At 45.1% G+C, this 26,088-nt stretch overlaps 1 protein-coding gene across 23 annotated transcripts in view; it reads right to left on the bottom strand.

Annotated features, from left to right (window-relative positions):
- The window catches only part of PNPLA6 (patatin like phospholipase domain containing 6), a 57,047-nt gene extending 33,674 nt beyond the window's left edge, over nucleotides 1–23,373 (bottom strand). For 3 of the 23 annotated variants that reach the window (XR_009757666.1, XM_061582780.1, XM_061582801.1), the window contains exons 1-16: nucleotides 16,235–17,420; nucleotides 12,789–12,870; nucleotides 12,231–12,347; nucleotides 9,990–10,077; nucleotides 9,781–9,863; nucleotides 9,219–9,313; nucleotides 8,738–8,878; nucleotides 7,472–7,631; nucleotides 7,114–7,194; nucleotides 6,141–6,269; nucleotides 5,330–5,410; nucleotides 4,884–5,034; nucleotides 4,312–4,395; nucleotides 4,095–4,201; nucleotides 3,634–3,825; nucleotides 292–369 (exon numbers count right to left, since the gene is read on the bottom strand). Coding sequence is in view for 21 of the 23 variants with exons in the window: in XM_061582780.1 (XP_061438764.1) it covers nucleotides 292–369; nucleotides 3,634–3,825; nucleotides 4,095–4,201; nucleotides 4,312–4,395; nucleotides 4,884–5,034; nucleotides 5,330–5,410; nucleotides 6,141–6,269; nucleotides 7,114–7,194; nucleotides 7,472–7,631; nucleotides 8,738–8,878; nucleotides 9,219–9,313; nucleotides 9,781–9,863; nucleotides 9,990–10,077; nucleotides 12,231–12,347; nucleotides 12,789–12,870; nucleotides 16,235–16,293 (1,728 nt within the window). In the remaining 2 variants the exon portion in view is untranslated. The other 20 variants (XR_009757660.1, XM_061582774.1, XM_061582791.1 and 17 more) reach the window with 17 other exon arrangements.
- Between the last annotated feature and the right edge of the window lie 2,715 nt (nucleotides 23,374–26,088).

Genomic DNA, 26,088 nt, shown 5'->3' with positions numbered 1-26,088 from the left:
GAGGGTGTGGAGAACGGAAGAGTCTTTTTTTGGGGGGGGGGAGAGGATTTGCTAGAAATCATGTTCCTCCACAGAAAGAGCAGCATCAATGGATTCAGAGGACAGGCAACCATTTTATGCAAAAAGGGAAAGAAAATGGAAAGCATTTTCCACTCCTGCATTGCTCATTTGAGTTCTCTTACTATGGTGTGTCTGAGTGCGCACGTGTGTGTGGGGACGGCCCGCCTACAGTTGTCACATCCACTTCCCTCTGCGCCAGACTGCTTTGCCTGCACCATCCATAATACTTACTTGATCTCCTTGGCGGGCAATCACTGTGCCAGCCTTGGCATGATGCAGCAACACCCGGTTATTCAGCAAGGCAGAGTCCTTTGGAAAGAACAAGAGCATGGTAGCAATGGGGGCGGGGTTTTTTTGTCCCATCAGGGTTGTGGGGCTAAGCCCAGGAAAAAGGAGCAAGAGTCCCCCGCACCTGGAAGAGCAAGGAAGGCAGGCACTAGGCCAGCTACCAACCCTACCGCACAGCCAGGTTCTCAGCATGCCAAGGCCCACATGAAGCCCAGCTCCCACAGCAGCAGAAGTAGGATGGAGTGGCTAAGGAGCAAAACAACTTGCTGGGTTAGGTGGGAAAATCAGCATTCTGAAAGCTCCTTGATCTGATTGCCACAGCAAACACTGCACTGACTCTCCCCCAAGTACAATAAAAGGAACATCAACACAAGAAATGAAGCTAATGTGGAACCAGTCTAGCCATCATGGCTTGCCTCAAAGACCCTGGGAATTGTTTTCCTCTCAAGGCGCTGAGACTCACCTCCTTCACAGGACACAAAGGCTCCGAACCTGAAGCAATTGGACGTAAGTCCTGATCCCAAAAGTATATGTCACGCATAAGGACTTTAATCTTTGCTAATTTCAAAGCAAACTAATCTGATTGGCTCATCCCAGACTAATCTACAAACCAGAACATAATTGTTCTTCCGATTTCACACATTTAAGAATCTTGCAATCACTGTTCTTGACTGGCTCCAGTCCGTCACTGTTTAGTGGAAGGGATTTAACTGCATACCAGAAATTTAGGTTTATGCAATGAAAGTAGATTAAACTGCTGTGTTGCAACAAAGCCACTTTAAAAAAAACACTGACTTTTTAGAGTTAGGAGAGGGACAGGGAAATGCACTAAAAAGTGTGGGATAACAGTCTATTGATGGAAAGATGTATGCTCATTATTGTATAACCTCAAACAAATCAGAAGTGAATGCTCACATATAAATATATCAATATAAATTCTGCATTAGCTTTGTGCAAGCAAATTAGGATTGAAGCTCAAGTACTAAGGAGTTTCAAATGTGCAATTTAGGATAAAACACAATTAGAAATGCCTACACTGAGATAAAATATGCGTATAAATGCTTATGTTTTGATAAAGTGTGTATTTAAATCCATATTTAAATACAAATTTGTGTGCATTAAAAATATCCTGCAGATTAATGTGCTAATGGGGTGGAATGGGCTTATAAACAAATACAAGTTAAACTGACACAGTCCAAAAACAGACTGTTCTGTCCATTCCTAGTTACTTACAGGGAGTGGGGGAATAGGACAGGACAGTGGATTGGTGTCCTGAGTACTTGTGCCAATTGAAAGAACTGGTCGCTGATCTGAGAGATAATGGTTTTCACATTACACCAGCCACATGGACACTTCTGTATAGCAGTAATGGAGAATCCATGCAAGAATCTGAAGCACCAGAAGTGCTGAAACATCAAGTGATTCAGGGAATCCATATGATAACCATCTGTATATAGTGTTATTTATTTATTTATTTAAAATATTTATACCCCGCCCTATTTCCAAGGAACTCAGGGCGGCTTACAAATAAAAACCATAATCAATTAAAAACAAGTAATATACAATTTAAAACAATTAAAAATAGATTAATCAGTAAAAGTTAAAAAATGACAATATTAGTTAAAAGCCCGTCTGAATAAAATAGTCTTCACCTGGGCACAAAAGGATGAAAGTGAGGCAGCCAGTTGAACCTCGCTAGGGAGGGAATTCCACAATCTAGGGGCAGCCACTGAAAAGGCCCTATTTTGTGTTTTTACAAAGCAAGCTTGTGAGAAAGATGGAATAGTGAGCAGGGCCTCACCAGATGATCTCAAAGCTCGGACAGGGTCATAGAGGGAGACACGATCTAACAGATAGCCTCGACCTAAGCCGTATAGGGCTTTATAGGTTAAAACCAGCACTTTGAATTGTGCTCGGAAACAGATTGGAAGCCAGTGGAGCTGGTACAACAGTGGGGTTGTATGTTCTCTGAGCCCAGCTCCAGTTAACATCCTGGCTGCAGCTCTTTGTACCAGTTTAAGTTTCCGAGCAGTCTTCAAGGGCAGCCCTATGTAGAGCGCATTACAGTAGTCCAATCGGGATGTAACTAAGGCATGTGTCACCGTAGTCAAGTCTGACAGGTCAAGGAACGGGCGCAGTCGGCGTACCAATCTTAGTTGAGCAAAGGCACTCCTTGCCACAGCCGAGACCTGTGCCTCCAGGTTCAAGGCCGAGTCCAGGAGAACTCCCAAACTGCGAACCTGTGATTTCAGGGGGAGTGTAACCCCGTCCAGCACAAGTTGGATCCCTATTCCCTGATCCGCCCTTTGACTGACAAGGAGCACTTCTGTCTTGTCAGGATTTAATTTCAGCTTGTTCACTCCCATCCAATCCATCACTGATACCAGGCAACGGTTCAGAACCTTGACGGCTTCCTTAGTTTCGTTAGATGGAAAAGAAAAGTAGAGTTGGGTGTCATCCGCATATTGGTGACATCGAACCCCAAAACTACAGATAACCTCTCCCAGTGGCTTCATATATATATTAAATAACAAGGGGGACAGAACACGACCCACTCACTGTGGAGCCCCCTCTCATTCAGCAACATTTGTCAGCAACTTCCACACGTCTGGAATATCATGTAAAATGGTCCACTGTGGAGCTCTGGGCATGTCACTTGCTCTTGGCCACAGTTTTCCTCATATGTGAAATGGGAAAAACACTGACAATTAGGATTGTTGCGACTTGCAAAAACAAACCTTTTTAAATGCTGAATGGCATGATGAGCGGTTTGGAGCCATCAAGAATAAACAGGTTGGAAGTTACTTAAATGTGCAGTGCAGAATTCCCTAACACAACATAGACAGCAATAGTTCTTGGCCTTGCTCTTGCCCATGGGAGTTGCTCAGGTTCGGTGGAAGGGGAAGCAAAGAGGAAGAACAAGAGGAGAAGCCCCAGGACTGACCACCTGTCCCAAACAAGTTACATAAGAACACAATGAGAACCTGGCTGCTGGATCACAGCAAAGGCCCAACTAGTCCCGCATCCTGTTCTTACAGCAGCCACCCACATGCCCCACTGGGAAGTCAGTCTGCCAGCAGGGCCTGAGCACAACAGCACTCTCCCTGTTTGTGATCCCCCGCAACTGATATTCAGAGGCACACCGCACAGGCAGGCTCTCTCCTCTCCCTGGCCACTTGCCATAAGAATCCTCCTCTTGCCTTGACCACGTTCATTTCTTATGCAGAGTGAAAGGGAGGGCACTTCTGCAGGAATCCCACCCGCTGGAGCCCAGAAGGCCTCTACCTCGATCTTCATGAGCTTGACTAGCTCCCGCTTGGCAGCCTCAAAGATGGCACTGGTCTGGCAGCCTTGGTATGGCCCAAAGGGGCAGTCGCCTGTTGCTGAGTCATCCTCACAGTAGTTGTAGTGGTAGATCCCAGATGGCTGCTCCTCCACTGTCACAGACTTCCGCTCCCGGGGCTCATGGGAGGTTGACTGCCAAGGATGGTGACAAGAGAAGCTCAGGAGAGGCAGAAGGGACAAGAAGCTATTAGCAGGGAGGGCTTTCACAAGAAGAAAGAACTGAAACCCCCTTCTAACAGGCACAATAGTCTCCATCAGAGCAGGGCAACCCACCTTCTCTCAACCTGAGGGACAACCAAACATCAAGCCCAGACGTCCTCCCTCTCTTCCTCCCTGGGTGTCTAGGTCAGCAGGCTCACTCCACATGCACCAGCTTAGCATCCCAGTCAGCAGATACTTACCCGGGCAAAGCCAGCCAGTGAGACAGAGCTGTCTTCCTGAAGGGACACTGAGATGCGGCCTCGTTCGTAAGCCATGTCAAAGTCTGAGCGGGGGCCCCTCTGGATCCCTGGGTGAGGAAAGAGCCTGGGGGTCATTAGAGCAATGGAGTGGGCTGCCCAAGGCCCATGGATGCTGCATCTCAGCAGGAAGGGAGAAGGTGCCAAGAGAAAGACTTACCTGAGATGTCAACTGGCATGGAGATGCAACGACTCAACAGTGGAGCAGGATGTGGTTCCGGTAAACCTGGCTTCAATGGGTCATCTGGCAGTATAAGAAGATGTCACTCACCAGGCACAGTAAACACTCTCTCCACATCCATGAGAGGCAAGCCAGACCACAAAACTCACACATATCATGAACCACAGAGTCATTCCCAGGAGAGATTTCTACCTGGGGGGTAATGCTCTCAGATACTTGCTAGAGCTGTGTGTGTGTCCACTAAGAAGGAATCAAATCCAGCTGCTCAGGGTAAGGTTGACATGAGGGCAAACACTGTCGGTCCTTGTCCGCCCCCCACAACTACAATTGTGATTCCACGAACAGCCCTTGTTTTCTTCCTCAGGATGGCTGGCTGCATCCACTCCTTACAAGCCTCACCTCACCTGCAGTGAGGGAGAGAAGGCCAGCTGGGGATGAACGGAGTGTTTGGCAGCTGGGGCCTGCAGAGCTCCAGATTTGCAGAAGCAGAGAAGCCACCCCATTGCCTCCCCATGGAGAAGCCAGCTAATGCCCAAGGCAGACTCCCTTACCTTGGTCCCTCGGGGAAGCATCCGTCTGCCGCCCAGGACTATCCTTGGCATCCTCAACAGAGGAGGCGCTGATGACACGTTTACTGTGCTGAACAGGGCTGGTGCGGGAGGTGTGTCCTGACTGGGGAAAAAGTCGCAGTGGCTGCATCTCCTGGGGGTGAGAAAGAAACCCATGTTCATCACACAAGCAGGTGGGAGGTTTGGAGGGGCAGAGGGGAAGGGGAGAAGGGTTGCCTGCCAGAGCTTCTTGTCCTTGAAAATCCCATCTGCTAGCCTGAAAGCTCCTGCCCCTAATCACATACAGTGGTGAGGGGAATGCATTCTGCACCTGCTCAGAGATTATTTACTCCCTCATTCAAGGGTTGAGTCCTAGCACTGAAAGCGGGTTCTAGCGGGAGAAAGAGAAGGTAGAATTAGGGTAGGACAGGATACAGCTAGTAACTCACATGGCTGAAAAGCTCATTGGTCAGCCCAAGATAGTTGTGCAAGGCCAAGAAGGTGACTCTCTGCAGGCGCACCATTATGATCTGAAATGGAAAGCAGCGATGACAGCAGGTCAGTAGGAGGGTGGCCAAGAGGTTGAGGCCTGCGGGGTGCAGCAGGTGTACATGTTCCTCATGAGGGGCAATATCTGTCCTTACAGTGGGGTCCAGTGGAGTTCTTTAGCACAGTCCTTATGGGACCGGTGGAATGGTTTCAGGCAAAAACCTTTTTTCCATCATGGCTTTCTTTTCAAGGGACTTGGTGGAGGCCACTTATGTTACAGGAACGACTGCGCCCCACAATTCTGTCTTGGATTGGTCAAATCTTAAAGGGTAATTGCATGCCTGAGGGGGGAAACACAGAGGGATAAACCCCTCCAGCAGCTGTGAAGTTTCTGGGTGTGCCTTTATTGACTGTTTTCAGAGGTGTCTTGAAAATGTTACACAGAGAAGATGCAGATGACCCCTTTTCTTCCAAAGTTTGTATCCTTGTTTGCTGCTTCTGCCAGTCATGGGAAGGGTCAAGGACTTACACAAACATACCTCCACCCAGCAACCCCCACCCATGGCAAGTTATGTGAAATACTGTAGACTCAACAGCCCTGGACACCACAGTCTGGAGGTCAGTAGATGTGCACATAAGCCAGGCCAATTTACTTTCACAAACTAGGGACCACAGAAAGGAGATGGGGGGGGGAGGTACAGAAGGAAAAAGAGAGAAAGACAGAGACCACTCTGGAAACACAGGCTCTGACCTGGATGGCCAGGCACTCACCTGTACTACCCGGACAAGGCTCTCAGGGTACTTCTCAAAGACAGCTAAGAAGGCCTCCACTGGCAGACACAGAACCGTTGAGTCCTCAGCCACTCGTGCAGAGACTGTCCGGTACGGCCGTTGGTGACCCTGTTGGAAAGCTACTCTCAGAAGCATATTCAATCTACCTGCTGCAAGCAGCCCTTTTGGGATCAGAAGCTAATCACTTAAAACAGTGGAGAGGAACCTGTGGCCCACCAGATGCGTTGGACTCCAACTCGCATCAGCCCCAGACAGCATGGTCCATAGCCAGGCTTGATGGGAGCTGGAGCACAGCACCATTTGGAGGGCCACAGGTTAACCACCCCTGACTTAAAAGGATCCAGATCCTTCTGCTCCACCAGTTACATATTACAGTAGAGATAATGGTGGCTTGGCTGATACAAGCCTGGGGACCAGTCCCTGCCACCTCAGTCCAAGCTATGAGGCAAACTGGGAAGGGAGTAGCAGAGATGGGAGAAGGAGGCAATTAGAGCCCACAACTAGGACTGGCTGAGCCAAGCTGCATCTAGCTAACAGCCAGGGAGGCTGAAAATCCCGAAGCACAGGGAGGTAAGAGGAGAAAAGGGGTTGTGGCTTGTAATACATAATAGTAGTCTTCAAATATCTGACGGGCTTCCATGCAGAAGATGGAGCAGACTTGTTCTCTGCTGCCCTGGAGGACAGGACTAGAACCAATGGATGGAAATTGCAGCTAAACTTTAAAAGAAACTGTGTAACCACAAGAGTCATTTGCCAGTGGAACAGGCTGCCTAAGAAGGGGGTCGGCTCTTCTGCCCTGGAAGTATTTAAGCAGAGGCTGGACAACATATCTGTCAGAGTTGCTGTAGCTGCAGATCCTGCACTGAGCAAGGGGCTGGATTAGATGACCTCCAAGGTCTCTTCCGTATCTATGATTCCAACAATCCTAGGTCTGTCAGGAATAGGGTCCTACCGTGATGACATCCAGGATGCTGAGAAGACTGTGCACGCTGTCCCCTGGGAACACTTCCTTCACAAGGGTCTCTTTCCCATCCTGAATCAAACAGAAATACTTGTCATTGGCGAGTCACGGTCAAAGTCAGCCAGAGTGCTCAAAGGGAGGTACTCTCCCCACCCTGGGTTTTGAGCCTGAACCACCATCAGGGTCTCCAGCGCAAGCAAATGGAAGCTGCAGACAACCTTGGCACTGGTCTTCTCCAGATCTGTTTGTTTCTTGCCACAAGGAACACCAGACCGTATCCAACACCTGCCCTGTGAATTGCACGGCAGGGCATAATGCAGTCTTGCCTGACTGAGCTCTCTCCCCTCACCTGTTCAGAGAGGAAGAGCTCCAGCTTCCCATCTTGGACTACGTAGATGCTGGTATCAGGCTGACCTGGGCGGAAGACGTACTCGCCTTGCTGGCACTGTTGGAAGGTCATGTGTTTGCACAGCTCCAGGAACAAGGGCTTCTCAAAATGGCCCAGCACCCTATGAGGGGGGAGTGAGAGGGCACAGTCACCCACAACATCCCCCCATTAATGCCCAACATACTTCTTGAGGGAGAAGAATGGCTATTTTCTCTGGGCTGGCTGTAGGACCCATAAGAATGGTCCCAGGCTATGGTCTGAAGGCACACGAGGCCACCACCTTGCTGAAGCTAAGCAGGTCTGGGTCTGGTCAGTGCCTGGATGGGAGACTGCCTGGGAACCACATGTATGCCGCCTTGGGTTCCATGGTGGGAGAAAGGCAGGGTATAAATGTCAGAAATAATAAATAAATAAATAAAATAATAGATATGAATGGCAGCAGCAGAGAGCCCCAAGGAGCTGGGGAGAGGATTTATTATCAAGAACCCCAGCACAATTTCTGTTTCATGGAGAGATTATGTGCACCTTCTCTATGAGGTGTGGTGACACACCGATAACAACAACTGCACAGTGGCAGTTGTGATGCACGTTAACATCTCATCTCATGTAATCCCTCACACCCAGCACTCACATTGTCTGAATCCCCTACCTTCCCACCAGGCATTTCTGTGCACTGTAAGATGTTTATTTTTTTCCAATCAGTCTTTGTCATTGGATTCTTTGGACAGTAGGAGAGAAGAAGCCAATAACTGCAGCCCCAAATGTTCTGTGCTACTGATGCTGCTGGAATATAAACACAGGAAAACAGTGCTGGGAAACTTTTAACCTGGGAACGTTATCGCCAACACAGTGCCCTTGAGATGTTGTAGACTTCAGCTCCCATCATCCCTGGTTATTAGCCGGCTGGAGATGATGGGATTTGTAGACCACAATATCTGGAGGGCATCATGTTGGCTACCCCTGTTATTACTTTAATCTGCAGTACCAGACTGGAAATAGTTTTGGCAAGAGGTGGGAAATAGTCTCTCTCCAGTTTCAGGCATCTATTCATTGAAAGCCATTATCATCTTCCTTCCTGCATTCGTGAGAAGAGTTGGGATCTTTCAAACAGGACTGTGACTCTCTGGCAGAGCAGAGGCACCCTCTGTTTTGTTATAGTACCAGGCGCCAAGGCACTTCCTCTGGCTTCCTTTGATTTCCATCTAGGCCCCAAATGCATGTACTCACCGCACATTCTTCAGCATGTAGAGCACCTCAGAGGGGAGATGAGAATTGGCCACATCAAACTCTGTGAGATCAGCCTCTAGGACAGAGGGGGGTGGCTCCTTCAGCTGAAGGGTTGGCAGCTCTTTCTTGATACGCAGGATCCTGAGCACAGGAAGAAAAGTCTAAGATACTTCAGACAGTTCACCCAATCAGCCAACCAACCAGTTCTTGCAAAGAATGAGACATGCTCCCATGCAGGAGGGAGCACAAGCCACCTTCCTCTTCCCCTCCCAAAGCGAGTAAGCAACCAATACACCCATCATCCTTCCACACTCATTTATGCTCTGTGAGGAATGCACCAGCTTTAGAGGCTTAAAAGTGGCATTGGATTCTCTCACCCACTCAGAATAGGTCCCATGTTTCATTTCCAAATTGCTATCCTCCCTTGACTGCCCCAAGCCCACTGTGTCTATCTCAGCTCTGCTCTGGCTGATCTGCTCACTTTTTGGCAATATTCAGCATCTTAAGCTTCTTCTTCATGCGTGGACGAGACGCAGAAATAGTGGTGTCTACAAGGGAGGATGTGGATTGAGAAACCTGCCAAGAGAGGAGATGTGGTAAGCAGGAGGAGGACCCATGCAGCAACCTCACCCTGCATGAGAGAACTTTCCCCTCTGCAGGTTTCTTGTTATGTGCATTCACTGGCCATGATCAAGACACCTCAAAGAAGGTTATAGGATTGTCTCCCAAAGGCCATTCCCCCCAGATCAGCTTCTTTCCTTTGGCGGGTAACTCAGTAGCCACATGACAAATACCAACAGGGAGGGGCTGATCCTCGCCCAGCCAGACACAGATCCTCAACAACCCTTCTCCCAACTGTCCAGGTATGTTCCTGAGGGCCAGAATCATGATGCCCAATCCAGAATCCATAAAGCCCAAGTGAGCTCTGGGATGAATGTAAGCCATCCACTGAGACATAATGTGCGATGCCTAAATCAACCAACTCGCTCAAAGAAGTCATTCCCCAACCCAGCACAACTGCCCCATGCCCCCCTCCCAAATACCTTGCGCATAATCTTTCGTCCATAGAACAACACTTTGTCCCGCTTGCGAAATCGGTATTTGGGTTGTTCCTGGGTCTGAACCTCTGCAAGGAAGGTAGGAAGGAGGCCACAAAACATCAGAAGCTCAGCAGGCCAAGACTTGCCCCACCTCAGCAAAAAGCTGTCCTCTAGGATGATGCACCCACTTCCTATAGCGAAAAGGAACTTACTCTGAAGGCGAAACCGGCGTATCAGCATCAGGATCAAGGCAGCAAGAAACAGCATGGAAAGCCCGACTCCTATCACAACACCCAGCACCTGTAGGAAGAGTTAGAGCTCAACTGGTATGTGAACCACATCCTACTGGAAAGGTTGCAGGCAGGCCTTCTGAGACCAGCCACCCGTTTAGTTGACTGAAGGAGACATGCAGGACAGCTCCATCCCTCTGTGCCCAGAGGCTCCACTTCTCTGGGCCTACGCACAGAGATTTCAAGTTGAACAGGCAGCTGTCTACCCTATCTGGGGTGGGTGTGGCCTCAGGGCCCTGGGATTTAGCTTCCACTGGAATTCACAGGTTAAGTGGGTTTTAACATTTGAAATAATTGCTTTTAATGTCCTCCTGCCCTGGAGAACCAGAATGGGATTGCCTCAGGAAGCCACATGGACTGTAAACTCACAGTGGAACCCTCTTTAAAATCCTATGATAGGATAATGATTTCATGACTATATGGACATAATTTTAGTCTCTGACTAGTCTGTCTGTATTCTTGATGTTGCTTGGAAATGCAACCAAGTAAGACTCTCGTGCCTGTCTTAGCAACCAACACCTACCTGAGGTGTGCTGAGTAATTGTGTATATGTTCTTATTTTTTCTCTAGATGTATTCAGTTTTGGACGGGGTTGCACTGCCCCTTTAAGAATCACATTAGTAGTTTAGGCGTTCTCCTTAATCCAGTGGTGATCCTGGATGTCAACATGCCACTGGTAGCCAGAAGCATTTAGATGGTAAATGTACCAGCTATGCCCTTCCAGGAACAAGAGAGACCTGGCCACTGCCATCCATGCCTTGGGGACTTACAGATTAGATGACTGTAATGTGTTCTGTGCAGGTGCCTCTGAATAGTGCTCAGAAATGACAATCAGTCCCAAATGCACTTGCCAGAGTATTAACCAGCGCACGCTGTATTGAGACAATAACGCCAATATTGTGTTATCTTCATCTTCACTGACCTACAAGTGCATTTCCGGGCCCAATTCAAAGTGCTGGGTTTAACCTTTAAATGGTGTGAGGCCAGGATGTTGAGGCTTCTTCCTGTATGAATCTATCCTCAAACTCAGGTCAGCACCTGAGGCCGTCTTCTGCATTGCAACCTTGCACAAATTGAGGTGTGGTGGATGGCCACACAAGATGGGTCCTTTTTGGATGTGGGCCTTCAGCTTTGGAATCCCTCAGTGCTTTTTGTGGGGGGGGGGGCGATTAATGAAAATGCTGCTGGTTCAGCTTGCCTTCAGTTTCAGTTGAATACTGGCTTGAGGTATGTGCTTGTTATTACACCTTCCAATGTGATATCCTGCATCAGAGGGGCTGCCTAGAGTTTTATCATGTATTTATACTCTTTCTTGGTTTGCAGGTCTCTTGCCAGCCTGCCTATAATGGGGAGTCAACAGGTGCAGATGGCAGGAAGATCTGAAAACCTAAGGCCCAACAAACTTGGCCCAACAAACTTAAAGTACTTGTAATGTGTGTACACACACAACAAGGGAAATCTGTTAAGAGGCATTTCTGGTATATCTGACAGCCAGGGCCTTTTCAGTGGTGATTGCCAACACTCTGGAATGCTCACTCCAGGAAGTCCTGTTGAGGGGCCTTCTCTTCCTGCTTCAGGCAGGAATTCAAGACTCCTGCTTATGCAGGCTTTGGACTCTCAATGACAGATGCTGCGGCTTAAGTGTTTTTTCCCTAGTGCTATTTTCTGATGCATTTTAACTGGCTTACTCTGATGTTATGATTTTTATTGGTTGCTCTTATATCTGAATTTGATTTTGCATTAATGGTTGGATAGTCACCTTGCATAGAAAAGCAAGATAAAATAAACTAACAAGTAAGGGTCTTGAACTTCACTCATTAGGCTGTGTCATGCAATACCACATATGGGGCCAGTCCCTACATTTACCTGGTGAGGTGTTTGATCAAAGCGGGGAGATGAAGCCCAGAATCCACTTTTCAAATGATGAAAGAAACCAACACCTTTCCCCAGCATTCCACGATCCGTTCCCCCTTCCTCAGGTTTTACACCCTCTCACAAAAAGGCTGTTTTTGCAAGCAGAAGCAGTGTGGAACGTTAATTACAGCCTTTCCAGTGTCTGCACCAGGAAGCTGTTTCCTACTGTTGTGCCACAGGCAGCAGCATCCCACTGCATACCTACCCAAGACAGACCCAGTGCAGCTTCCTCTGTCCCTCCCCCCTTACCATGCTGGTCTGGAGCTGATCCTCCACAAAGAGCTTGACGCTGGAAAGCACAGCTGTCAGGGTTGCATCCTGCAGCAGAAGAGAATACAGCAGGCACTGAAGGGGAGGGCCAGAGTACTCCGAAACAGAGGGAGAGAAAGAGGCAGGGAAACAGATTAGAGGGCGTTGTGGTGTAGCACTGTCTATTGCGCTAGAGACTAGCTTATGCTTCAAGCAGCCATGTGTACATTTCCATACAGTTTATGCATAAAACTTTCTTCTGACTGCAACCAGGGCCCCATTAATTCTCAAGGCCTTAAATAGAACACAACACAACCAACAAGCAACATTAATGTCTCCATCTAGAAACAAAGCTGTGTCTACATGACAACACAAGCTGCAAGGCATGTGCATTGGTGGAGGCTTCCCTAGAACAGGTCTATCCTGGGGAAGGGAGAGAGAAAAGCAGCAGAAAGGAAGGATGGATGGATGGATGGATGGATGATTAGTTAGGTGATAAAGCAAGACAGCTCTGTCCCAGACATGACGGCCAGGGGGTGAACAACAAGAAGGCAATACCTCCTGTTCTTCCTGTGGCTCTGATTCACTTTGCCCCATGATGGCTACTGATATTGCTTCCAGGCCCAGTCCATTAAGGACCCTGCAGACAAGAGAAATATTCATATAGGACCCAAAAGAATATGAAGCACATGTTTTAATAAAATTGGGCTTGAAGTATTTTATGGTTAATGGGTGAGGAATTGATGTGGGCCTCTCAACTTTGGTGGGCCCTACTGTCTAAGAGTGTGGGGCAGGCACTGCTATGATTTTGCAGGGAATAAAAGTCTGAACTAGTGCCTCAGAGCAGGTGGGATCATGGTCCTGATGCACAGAGCAGGACAAGTGGAAGCGCATTCTTGCTGCGGGGCTCACCTAAATTCAGGGTGCAGAAGAACACATGACACCAGCCCTGTTCCCCTCATTTGTCTCACACACACTTGTATGACCATCTAGACTGGCATCTTTCAAGAGAAGGATACAGCTTGCTTGGAGGTCTCCCATATTTTGGCTAGTCAGTGGGCTAAGGTAGGCTACACATATGAAAATAAACTGGTTTCATAACCTCCAACATTTGACAGAGAGATATAGGAACAGTTTCTTTACATTAAGAACAGAAGGGCTTCATCGTGAGCATGATGAACGTCTGAGGGATTTGCTAGCATACCTTGCCAAAGATGTATTGAAATGTTAATTTCAAAAATATTTGTTCTTTACAGAACACTGTCCAGGATTCTCCACCCTCAAACCAGCCAGCAGGTATGTGAGCAAAGCACCCAAACCTTGCCATATGTGACCATCTGGGCCACTTAGAATTATAAGTGTATAGACCAAGCATGAACTTTAGAAAAGGACAAATTATGACTTCCGGGAAGGGCGACTTCGCTTGTGCCTGCTTTTTGAGACGAGCTCTCGTCTCAGAAGAAGCTTTTTCAGCTTAAATCAGTCAGAACGTTCTTTTTGACTGGTGAAGATTCTCTCCCGGGCAGGGAGAAACGTAGAGATTAACCATAAAAGCCTGTTTTTGTTTGGGAGGACTGGATCTCATTAATTTATGAGAGAAGGTTCAGCCAGCAATGACGGAGGACGTCCATCAAGCTCTAACTGAAAAAGCGACACGTTTATCTTTTCTTTAAAGAAGAACGGACTTAAACAAGCAAGCATCCTTCTTTCTATATTTTTTTTTTCATTTGGTTTAAATCGTTGCTGCAAAAAGAGATTTGTCAATGAATCAGCTATAAAGATCTTCTGGGTGAGTTAAAAACTTTCTCCTTTATTCATGAAACTAAGGAGGAAAGAAATTGAAAAAGCCTATCTTAGTTTTTATTGCAAAAAGCTGGCCTGGAAGTGCATTCTAAAGATATAAACGGAAGAGGGATTTCTATTTCGAGGAGGAGAAAAAAAAATAAATTTGATTTATGAACTTTGGAGCATTATATGTTTGGGATTATTATTTTTTTGGTCTATTTCATTTTGACGAATCTACTTATTCACGATGCCATTAACTTTTTTGAAGCAGGGAACTAAATTTGTTTTGTATTCCTGAACATAAGAGATAAGGCAGGCTGTATTGTCTACATTGTGACTTCATCGAGCCTGGAATATTAACCCAATTGTGACTGAAATAATTTTTGTTTTTGTGGTTTTAAGAATGGCAATCAGGAAAGTGGCTGAGACCATGGAAGAAATTATGTTTCAGAAAATAATGGATGAGATAGAGATAACGAAACAAACCCTGAGACAGGGTAGACAGGAGATGAAAAATGAATTTAGTAAAATGACGCAGGAGTTTAAAGAAATAGTGGATTCTGTGAGAGAGGAGATTGTTGAGATTAGAGATGAGAAAAGAAAAATTAAAGGGAAGATACAAGCTCTGGAGATTGGAACAAATGTAGAATTGGAAAAAGATCTGGAGTTTATGGATACTAGAAATAAAGCTTACTGTTTGGAACTTAACGTTGTCTCTGAAGAAATTAATGAAGATAATAGAGATAAAGTTATCAATGTTTTGGATAATTTTTTGGACTGGAATGATGTGATGGAGCTTGATATACAAAAAATCTATGGAATTGACTACAGATATGTGACAATGGAAAAACTCTTAAGAGATGAGCCAGTGCATTTTGTAAAAAAGAACAGAGATATGACTTTACAACAATATCTCAGCAACATATTTAGAATTGATGGCAAGAAAAGATTTGTGATAAAGGAAATTCCCATCAGACTCTTATTATATGACTATGGCTATGACAGCAAGATTAATATGGGATACTGATAATGGAAGAATGGATACTGAAAATACTGGACTGAACAGGACTATTGAAGACGGAAGATGGAATCAATATTGATATTGGAAGAATGGCTATTGAAACCATTGGATCAAACTGGTTTGACGAGATGGATTAATCTATATGTTTATTTGGACTATGGCTATGATAACAAGATTATTATGGGATACTGATAATGGAAGAATGGCTACTGAAATTATTGGACTTAATAGGATTATTGATAATGGAAGAATGGTTATTGAAATTATTGGACTTAACAGGATTATTGAAGATGGAAGATGGAATTAACATTGATAATGGAAAAATGGCTATTGAAATTATTGGACCTAACAGATTTGAATGAGATGGATTAATCGACATGTTTATTTGGAGAAAAATTGAAAGATATATCTCTCAAGGAACTGAAACCTCTCTTTGACTTTTTGTGGGAAGAATAAAGTAATGTTTATGAGATTTGATGATTAATTAAGATAACTACTGGAGGAAAGTGATTTTATAATATAATTTAGGAGACAGGATTGTTATATATTGTAGACTTATAACTGATCTGCGATAAATTGGAAGTCAACATTTAAAAAAAGAAAAAGAAAAAAAAAAGGACAAATTATTTAATCCCAAAAATATTTTACCATAGACGCTTCCAACATATTTATGTTCACAGGTTTTTCACAAGAGCGCCTGCAATTTCTAATTGCTATTTAGTGTAACTAACTATACGTTTCCAGCAAGTAAGTGATTCCTTATCATCCTCTTGCAGTTTCATCATCGTTATTCATTTATCTTCAACTGCTCCCATAATCAGTTCCGTCTGGTTGGTTTTCTGTTGTCTTTCTAATGTTTAGCATATAGTATCCTTGCCATCATATATAAATAATACTTGCATTTTCTTAATATTTCAAAGCCAACTTAACCAGCTATCCCTCCACCCCACTCTGCAGTTAGGGTTAACTACTTCCATGCTTAACTAGAAGCTTTCAAAGCAGGCCCACAGGCGTGGGTGGGTGGGTGGGGTGAGCTAGGATGATGACTGGCAAACGCTACCTGCACAGTCTTTGGAGTGGGCATTCCACATAATGTAACATACAGAGGTACAAAGACAACATGAAATGGCCAGGGATGCACAGTGAGAAGAAACATTATGGCTACTGATCCAAGAAAACTTGAAACGGATATACACACCCAGAATGTGCTTTCTTCAGCAGTCTCACGAAACCTCTGCTCTCCCACTCTGGGAACATGGCGTGCACACACTTAGGCTGCTTTCACACATGGGGCTGATTGCATTAGTTTAACGGATTAAAAAGATAGCACTTCTGTCCCGATTTCTAAAATCCCTTTCACACTGCAGTACCTCTTGCATTAAGGAACAGCAGCTTTTTCAGCCGATGTACTGGCATTTTGCGCAACGGTATTTCACATGGCTTGTTTTCGTCCCTCACCCATGCACACTGTTTCCCACTGTGTAGGAGGTCTAAGATCTTGTCCCATCATCATGCAAGCCCTCTCCCTTTAGGATCTGACTTTTTAAATTGTTTTAGTTGTGTCAAGACAGGGGTGTGTGGGGAAATGCTGCTGCTATCTGTGCCAATGTCGGAATACCAGTACAGCATTCGTCAGGCAAAAACAAACAAACCCCTGCTTGACTAAAGGGCAGGAACACACTGCATGCTGGGATGCTTGTCATGTGAGTGGCTGCAGCTAAGCGAAAAACTCCAGCTTTCTTCCGGGTTCCCAGTTTAGCTAACGGATTATTTCTGGTATCATTTATTACGGAAATTTGAGCTAAACTTGCATTACATTCCACAAGAATTCCGGAGCTAGCTTGTGCATCATGTGAAAGGTCAAATATAATGCACGAATTACCAGGTAAGAAATCGTCAGAATAATGAAACAAAGGGCACTGTGAAAGCGCCCTTACTAGGGGAATGGCGGCAAACACAGGACAAATGCTGGCATCAGGCAAGGCTATCAGCCTACAAGAAAACCTGCTCGGGCACTTCTCCTGACTACAATTTGTGGGGAAAATGCTCCACAGTGACTTAGAGCGGAACCTTTATTCTTGGGCCATACTTGTTTCTCTTCCCTAATCAGCAGGGCAGCTTGCAGAAGTCACAAACTGTGGCTTTAGCTGGGTTTCCAGCACAAGAACAGGGTCACACTATCCTTCCTGTATGTTTTACAATAACACTATTGCTTCATGCCCAGAGACTGCCGCATCTGCAAACCGTCCCTCATTTCACATCCAGTGTCAACCTCAGAAAGAGATAGTGAGGCACAAAGAAGGTGGACAGAAGCTGCTTTCCACTCTAGAAGAGTAGCTGTGCTAGCCTCAAGCAGGAAAAGAACACAGAAATTGCCATGGATTAAACCACGTTATTAAAATGAGACAACAGGAAAACAACATCCTCATCAGCAGTGCTAAACAGGGATTTCATACATAGCCTAACATCTGCTGGACCGTCAAAGCATGAATATGCGGCTTCAATAAATCACGTCAACAAATGGGAGACAATTGCCTTTGTAGTGAAGGAACCACCCACAATCCTTAAATCATGCCCTAGGAAACATGGTCAAATGCACTGATGAATTGGAACTCCTTAAACTTCCCCTAAGCACATGTATGGAGGGTAAGACAAGAAGTAGCAGGTCAGTTTTTACCCACCTACCCAGTAGAGTAACAAGAATGTAACTAAACACAGATGTACTATTTAGGCTGAATCCTATGCATGCTTACGTAGGAGTAAGCCACACTGAACAGAGCGGGGCTTAAACATGCAGAGGATTGAGCTCTTAGGTGTACAAACTTTCCAGTTATCACTGGTGGTATAAAGTGCTATTGCAGTAGTAAACAGGCAACACAAAATAGGTAGTATATAAATGGTATAAAGTTGGTACAATTAACTCATTTTATACAGTGGACACACATTTCTATGCTAACTGGAATGCAGAGAAGTTGTTTCCCTGTCCTGGAAAGCAGACTTCCATGCATGGCTTGTGGTCATTTGGCCTATATTGTGACTGTGTGTGGGGACAGAGATGCCGCGCATGCATTCAATTTGAAATAAGGTGCCAGATGCACATGTGCATGCCCACCTGCAGCAGAAATATATGCTCCTTTTAAAAGTGTTCCTTCACACATCATCTCCATTGGTGGAGGTGAAGATGTGGTCTTGGAGAAGGATGGGGGAAGCCAGTTGGTTCTCCAACAGCATCCTGAGCCCGATGGTAAGCCAAGAGACTATCTTCCAAAGAAGCAAGGGTGGGGACTGGGGGATGGTAATCTGCTGAAACATACTCAGCATTAAGAAAGCCAGAGTAAAAACAGGTAGTTCAGCTGGAGGTGCTCACTTCTCCTCCTAGTTCAGAAGACATTCAGGCTAAGAAAATGAAACATAACCAAACGACATTACAAATCTTGTTCATTTCAATGAGGCTTGCACTGGAGACATTCCTGGCAGAAGGGCCCTACATCTGGTAAGGAACTGAAACCCCTTTTTGGAAAATAACAGAGCAAACACATCAGCTGTGCTTTAGGCACAAACAATAGGAAACCCTGGAACTGGCAAGAACTGACTGCAGCAAGCATGCTAATGTCTGGCTTGGCAGAGAGCCAGGCCCAGTGGAGGCTAAAGGGTTCTGGGAAGAAGGCAAACATTATCCCTTATTCAGCTATCTTCCTTTCATCTGGGCTGGATGGGGGTGGAGCTGGTCAAATCAGTTATCCTAAAGGCAACTAAAAAAAGAGAGTGAGAAGCATTCAATCTCTTTGTCAGCCTATTGACTGCAAATTAGAACCCCATTTCTCCAAGGGTTGCACACATATCCACGTGGCAAATAGCTGTCAGATGCATAGGCATGGCTTTCTCAAACATCTCTCCCATGCTCCTGAAGCATGGCAAGATGAAAGAATGAAGATGAGGAAAGGTAAGCCTCAGGGCTGTTTACTTAATTCAGGAAGTAACCACCCCAGAGAACAACGGAGGGCTTCAGGAGACCTCTTTAGGGACATCACTAACCATGCAGTCTGATGCATGTTTATGTAAAAGTAGGGATGGAAGGATCTGTCAATTTCGGCTCTCTCAGTTGCTCAGTTTCCCATTCTTATATTCAATTCTCCACATTTCTGCAGCAATTTGTGGGTTTTTTAAAAATCGTCATGAAAATTCTTCAACATTTTAGTGCAATTTTTCCTAACACACACATTTTTGTATGCAGGTTTGACTAATGTACATTTTTGTAAGCAATTTATTCTAGTAAACACATTTTTGTATGTTATTTTCACTAATATATTCACTGTTATGCACACTTTAACCTAATATAAGCCTTTTTGTAAACACTGGTCGGTTGGAGATCTGCATGGCAAAATTTGGATAAGTGCAGATTTTGAAGGGTGGCTGTGTTTCAATTCTCATATTGTTTCAGTCAGTCACTTTCTCTCACTCTCTCCCCAGAGTTGTGAACTTTATCACCAGGAACAAGCAAACCCTGCTATTGTTGCTAAGATGACACATGATGGAATGAAAAGACCCCAATCTTGTCCAGAGAATGTAAATGAAGTAGAGGCTGAAGTGAGTTCAGAAAATATTTAGCCCAGGTTACTCATTCTGTAAATCTGGACTGCACATCTAGTGTTCCAACATCCCCATGCACACCAGTCAGAACCTTTCATTCTGCTTCTGTGGGTCACCAGTCTATATCCAACCACCCTGTTCACAACAGAGATGGGGAAACTTTTTTCACCCCAAGCATGACATTTCCGCATGGGCACCATTCCAGACAGCCACATAACAGTGGTGGACAGGGCCAGAAGTAAAAGTAGGCAGAGCAACCTCTTACCTCTTACCTGTGAACGGAGGGCTATGCAAAAGTCAGAGGATTCCACACACATCCATCCAGGAAAGCCAGAAGCACAACCATACTTTAAGGGCATACTACAGCCAGGCAAAGCACCAGAGGAAGGCACAGAGCAGGGCTGGTGAGATATGCCTATTATGAAAGAATCCACATTTGGCCCCTGGGCTCAAGACTTCCTACACTTATTAGAGGAAGTTGTTTCCCTTGTATAACCATGCACTGGAACTAGGATCAGGTCACAAAGCTTTCCCCCCCTCTTTTTTTTTTTGCACAAAAGCAGAAACAACCCTAAATACTTTCTGGCAAAGACATCCAGTTTCTGTGGAACCCAATTTCTGCTTATCAGACAGCATCTGCTGAATGAAGGAACCTGAGAACACCAACCTTGGGCAAAAGCTGGTGAGCTGGAATCAATACACACTTGCCAGATTTTAAAAATCCAAAGCAGAGAGATCCAGGGGTTCTTGGTTGTCTCTGATGTGAACTTCTTAGATTTTCTGATTTAGATTTATAACCTGTCCTAGCTCTCCTTGGGATTTTTCCTCTCTAACTCTTCTTGTAGTGTGTGAAGGAGCCCTGAACCTCAGAGACACCAAAAGAAACCATTGGCAAGGGGAGAATTAGGACCAGAGGATGTCCAGTCTGCAGTGTGCATCCTTTAAACCTGGTTCCCCACCTCATATGCTTGTTCCAGCAGCAAAGCTGCTGGTCAACTGTGCCCCTGAGAACAAGCAGGAGAGGGGACGAGGAGGCGACTGGTATCACATCCCAGGAGCTCCTGGAACACAAGGACTCCAGAGTCATTCTACCCAGGAGATCCCTACCAACAAACATCATCACCTCCACCTGAGGCTAGCATCTGCACCCTGCTGCTGGGGATATTCCATGGCAGCAAGATGTTCACACAGGGAGGGAAGGCCATTTCTGAGTCACCACTGCAGGTGTAGGCAACTAATTTTCTTCATTTCCTACTGGACAGTTCCCTACAGGGGCTGTGCACCATTGGAAGGCAGGTCCAAAACCAGCAGTGAATGAGGAAAGCTCCAAAAGGCTGCAAGACCGCGTCCCTTCACTCTTCAATACCCCCCACACACACACAAGCAATGGACTGCTGGGGAAGGAACATAATGCTCTTGCCAGAAGCCTGAACTGATAAGCCACAAAAAGCTTCTGAGCTTAATCCAAGGCAGACATAAAATCACATGAAATTAGGCAGAGGGCTGTAGGTTGCCCATCCCTGCCCTATTATAAGGAGTAGGAGTATATACTGTATTTCCAAATAACATAGCAACAGGCAAAGAAATCAGCACTCTCAGAATCTCAGCTTTCTTTCTTTCTTTTCTCTATCCCCCTTTTTTCTTTTTTAAAACACCCTCTTGCCTTTATATGGGTGGAGTAGGTTTCAAAGTGTGCAGTCCACACTTGGTAAAAAGTTGAACATCAAAAGGCTTCAGTGCTGTTGCCCCTCACTAGGGCTAATGAAAGAAGAACCAATTATGTAAAACAAGCAAAGAGATACCAATGTACTTTGCATTAACATTTCAGATTAGCTCTCGCTATCAACAACTGTTAGATAATGATCAGGCATTTGCTTAACACGCCTTAAATGGAGAGCCAGAAATCAGCACAGCAATAATCTTATCACAGTATACACAAAAAGAGCCCAGATATGGAATCCTCACCCCCCCACAAAAAAAAACTTCAGGGTCTCATTCATGCAGAACAAAACCTGGATAAATGTGGAGACAGTTTTGGCTTGGAACATGTGCGCATAGCCCTTAGATACCAAGGGAGTGGGCTTTCTCCTTATTCAGCACAAGTGCCCAGTCCCTGCCTTTCTGCCACTATATTCCTGCAACAATTTGTCCTTGATGGCCACTGAGGATGGGCTGCAGGTGAGAGCAGAAAGGGCCTTCTCGATATAATGTTTGTTTGCCAGGCCCTTGAGTTGTCTATCCACACCATCCTTCCCTGCAAGTGAATGTCAATTTCCCCAACATCTACTAATTAAAACAAGCCACTATATTTATTTACTTAACTACATTTATATCACAATCCACTTCTTTCTACTGTATCTCTTACCGTTAACCCTCAATATGACCTTCTTGGACACCCAGGCACCTGCTTGGCCTTTTTTTGCTACCACAAAAGCCAATTCCTGTTAAAGACCATACTCTTTGATTATAAACAAATGACCTTGAGCTTGGCTCGGTGGAAACAGCACGTTGCTGGAATGGGTCCAGGTGGCAAGTGACCCAGGCTGTTTAAAATACCTGCCCTTGTGTTGTTTACCCATGTCCTCACTGAACCTGCCCCCCCATTGGATGGCACCAAACCAATTATACTAACAGCTCGGGATTGGTCAGCCGGACCCCTCCTCCAGGCACTTAAGGGGGGGGGCAGAAACAGCAGCTGTCCTTTTCTGACTCTCATCTGGCCAGTCATCTCCAAGATTTCCCACTCTCCTCTTGTCCTCTCTGCTCCACCCATCTGACTTCTTTCCCTGCTCCACCTTATGTCAGTGAGCTCCTGTGAGGATTGCTTAATACAGACCAAAATATATATTAGCACAGCCTTTCCTGGCACACCTTTGCCTCAAGCTATGCTGCCTTGTCCTGGGCATCCCCTTTATTCCTGTAAAGGCCTGGAGCTCTCCTTCCTCTTCTCCTGCCTGGTCGCTTTTGTGCTCTGTACAGCCCTGACATATCTTTACAGCAGCAAAGGAAACAGACAGACCAGGGAGCGAGTCTGAATCTCTGCTCCTGAATGGCCCTAAAGATGCTTTATTGGCATACTAAGGTCTGGATGAAAGCTGGGGCAGGTTTTCATTTGGGGCAAAATTTTCTTGAGGGAAGGCTCCGTTGCCAAAAATGCCTACTAAACAGCAGGTTGCAAAACGAATAGAAACGCCAGGATCCCAATGCGAAGGAGGGTTGTCTCTATCCCAGGGCCAGACAACTCCTCCCCCCATTCAGCTATTCTCTGCTGTTTCATGCCAAACATTGACCCGCCCCCATTTCTACCCAACTCTTCCACGCCCTCTCTTCCTCTGCTGCAGGCTTAAAATTTCCAAAATATGAGATGCCGGAGCTTAAGTTCCACTTCTCACAGCCGCCTTTCTTCTTCAGCATAAGATATTGTATGAGTGGTTTCTGATTGGAAAAAGGGAAACGCAAGCACGCATTCCATATATGCTCAGAGACGCTCTCTTCATTTGCGTTACTATCATCTCTTCATTACTTCGTACGTTAAAGGGTGGAACCCTGGCGCTGGGCATACCCCTCCTCCCCGCCGCTCGAGACTCACCCGCCGCCACTTCCAGCTCCAACCTGCACAGCGGACCTTTAAGCCCATGCCCCGCTCGCTCTCTCCGCCGGCTGGAGCGCTACTCCCGCGGCGGCGCCTCGGCCAATGACATCATCAGACGGCGTCACCAATCTCTGAGGTCCGCGCCATGTTGCAAGGGGCAGAGAGGCAGAGCGAGCGGAAGGAGAGGGAGAGAGGAGGTATATAAGACAGGGGAGTTTGAAAAGAGAAATGAGAAAAGCGGTTGATTAAGAGAGTAAGAGACTAACAGTCGGTGGAGATTCCTGCAAAGTCCCTTTCAAAGTACTGTGCTTTGAAATGGAATTCTGAAGATCTCAGTAGCTAAAAAAAAAAAAATCGTCTGACTTCACTGTGACACTAGTGATTGACAACTGAGGCTCCACCCGCCTGTCTAACTTTGCCTGCGAGGTGTTAGGGAGAGATGTTTGGCCCGCCGGGCTAACAAGGTTCCTCCCACCCGCGTGTTAGGCAGCGTAAGGAGCAGAGCCCGGCTGCCGCTTCTGGAGCTTCATTAGCTATTTTCTCCCGTTGTCAGGAGCAGTTATTGGCACCGGAGAATCCAAAAACTGATGTCGATCTTTTGGTTATAAAGGAGCAGCAATGTATTGCTTGAGGTTATAAATTGTACGGCTTGAACGGCGGTGGAGATCCGAAAAATTGATAATTTTTAAAGCAGTGAAGAAATAGTTGAATGGGAGTAATTTGGAGCATGGAGCAGGTTTATGAGATGTTAGGAAGCTGCGAGACATAACGTCTGTCCTTTGAGATTATGAATTGAATGTGGAACGGAAGTAGTTTAGTGGCACACAGGCAGGAGTTGAGACATTTAGGCCCTATCTGTACTGTACCTTTAAAGCAGTTTCGTATCGCTTTAAACAATCATGGCTTTCCCCCAATAATCCTGGGAACTGTAGTTCGCTAAGGGTGCTGAGATCTGCAATTTACAGTTATCTGGGAAAGAGGCATTGGCTGTTAACCCACTCTCTCTTTCTAAAAGACAGCGGAGAAGGTGATCAGATGGAGACCTACTGACCTTGTTCTGTCCCAGCCATTAAGGGCATTGCCTCAAGCAGGGTAAATCAGTCGTTGATATTTTGGGGGGTGGGATGAAACTCTTTGCTGCACCCCTGAAGATGCTTTATGAAAGGGGAATTGCTTTACCATATAGCCTTACATCTGAAATTAGCAAGCCATCTCAGTAAGTAGGTTTTACCCCAAATGCAACTTACTCATAGCCTGACTGCATGGCAGCTATTTACATGTTTGGGGACAGTACTGGCAGGAAGGGTAAACTTGGCCTTGGTTCTTGCCATCCCATCATCTAGAAAGCAGGTTCTACCCTCATATATTGCCAATTTTAAAGTCTGGTTACTGTGTGCCACAGAACACAATAGGAGCCACTATCTACCCTGGGTTCTGTTTCTTGTCTACAGTGAAGCATGACAGAATATTGAAAAATGGTAGAAGATTTTCAAAATGAAGTGTCATCAACCAAAATGGAGACAATAGTCAAGAAATCGGAAGTAGGCTAGGACTGGGAGGGCAGCTATAAGAGAACTAGAAAAGGTCCTCAAATACAAAGATGTATAACTGAACACTAAAGTCAGGATCATTCAGACCATGGTATTCCCGATTTCTATGTATGGATGTGAAAGCTGGACAGTGAAAAACGCGGATAAGAGAAAAATCAACTCATTTGAAATGTGGTGTTGGAGAGCTTTGCGCATACCATGGACTGTGGAAAAGACAAATAATTAGGTGTTAGAACAAATTAAACCAGAACTGTCACTAGAAGCTAAAATGATGAAACTGAGATTATCATACTTTGGACACATAATGAGAAGACCTGATTCACTAGAAAAGGCAATAATGCTGGGAAAAAGAGAAGGGACGAGAAAAAGAGGAAGGCCAAACAAGAGATGGGTTGATTCCATAAAGGAAGCCACAGACCTGAACTTACAAGATCTGAACAGGGTGATTCATGACAGATGCTCTTGGAGGTCACCGATTCATACGGTCACCATAAGTCGTAATCAACTTGAAGGCACATAACAACATTTGCAATATAAAGAAATGCTCTCATGTGAATGGTTGATGGCAAAATCAACCATGCTCACGATTACCATTAGATTTAGGTGACCATTTTCAAGGATGCACAATTTGTCTGTTCTGTGTATATACATCTTTTTTTTTTTTTTTTTTTTCAATAATTTTTATTCAGATTTTCATAAAACATACAAGACAAAATCATAAAACATTCAAAGACAAAAAACAAAATCAAAAATAGTTAAACAAAAAGAAAAAAAGAAAAAAAAAAACAAAAATAAAAAATAAAGAGTAAAATATTGACTTCCCATTTGTCAAAGATCAAATCAGTTATAAGTCTATAATATATAACAATCCTGTCTCTTAAGTCATATTATAAAATCACTTTCCTCCAGTAGTTATCTTACTTAATCATCAAATCTCATAAACATTACTTTATTCTTTCCACAAAAAGTCAAAGAGAGGTTTCAATTCTTTAAGAAATATATCTATCAATTTTTTTTTCCAGATAAGCATATCGATTAATCCATCTCATTACTAATTATGATAATCTTATTGTCATAACCATAGTCAAAATAAACATTTCAATTAATCCATCACATCAGAATCTGTTAGGTTCAATAATTTCAGTAGCCATTGTTCTATTATCTCTATTAGTTCCATTTTCCATCTTCCATCTTCAGTAGTCTTGTTAAGTCCAGTAATTTCAATATCCAATCTTCCATTATCAGTATTCCATAATAATCTTGCTGTCAAAGCCATAGTCATATAGTAAGAGTCTGATGGGGATTACCTCTATCCCAAAT

This window comes from Rhineura floridana, chromosome 1, assembly GCF_030035675.1.
Source record: "Rhineura floridana isolate rRhiFlo1 chromosome 1, rRhiFlo1.hap2, whole genome shotgun sequence".
NCBI lineage: Eukaryota > Metazoa > Chordata > Lepidosauria > Squamata > Rhineuridae > Rhineura > Rhineura floridana.
Note: the sequence above shows the minus strand (reverse complement) of the source record. Positions and strands in the feature narration are given on the sequence as shown.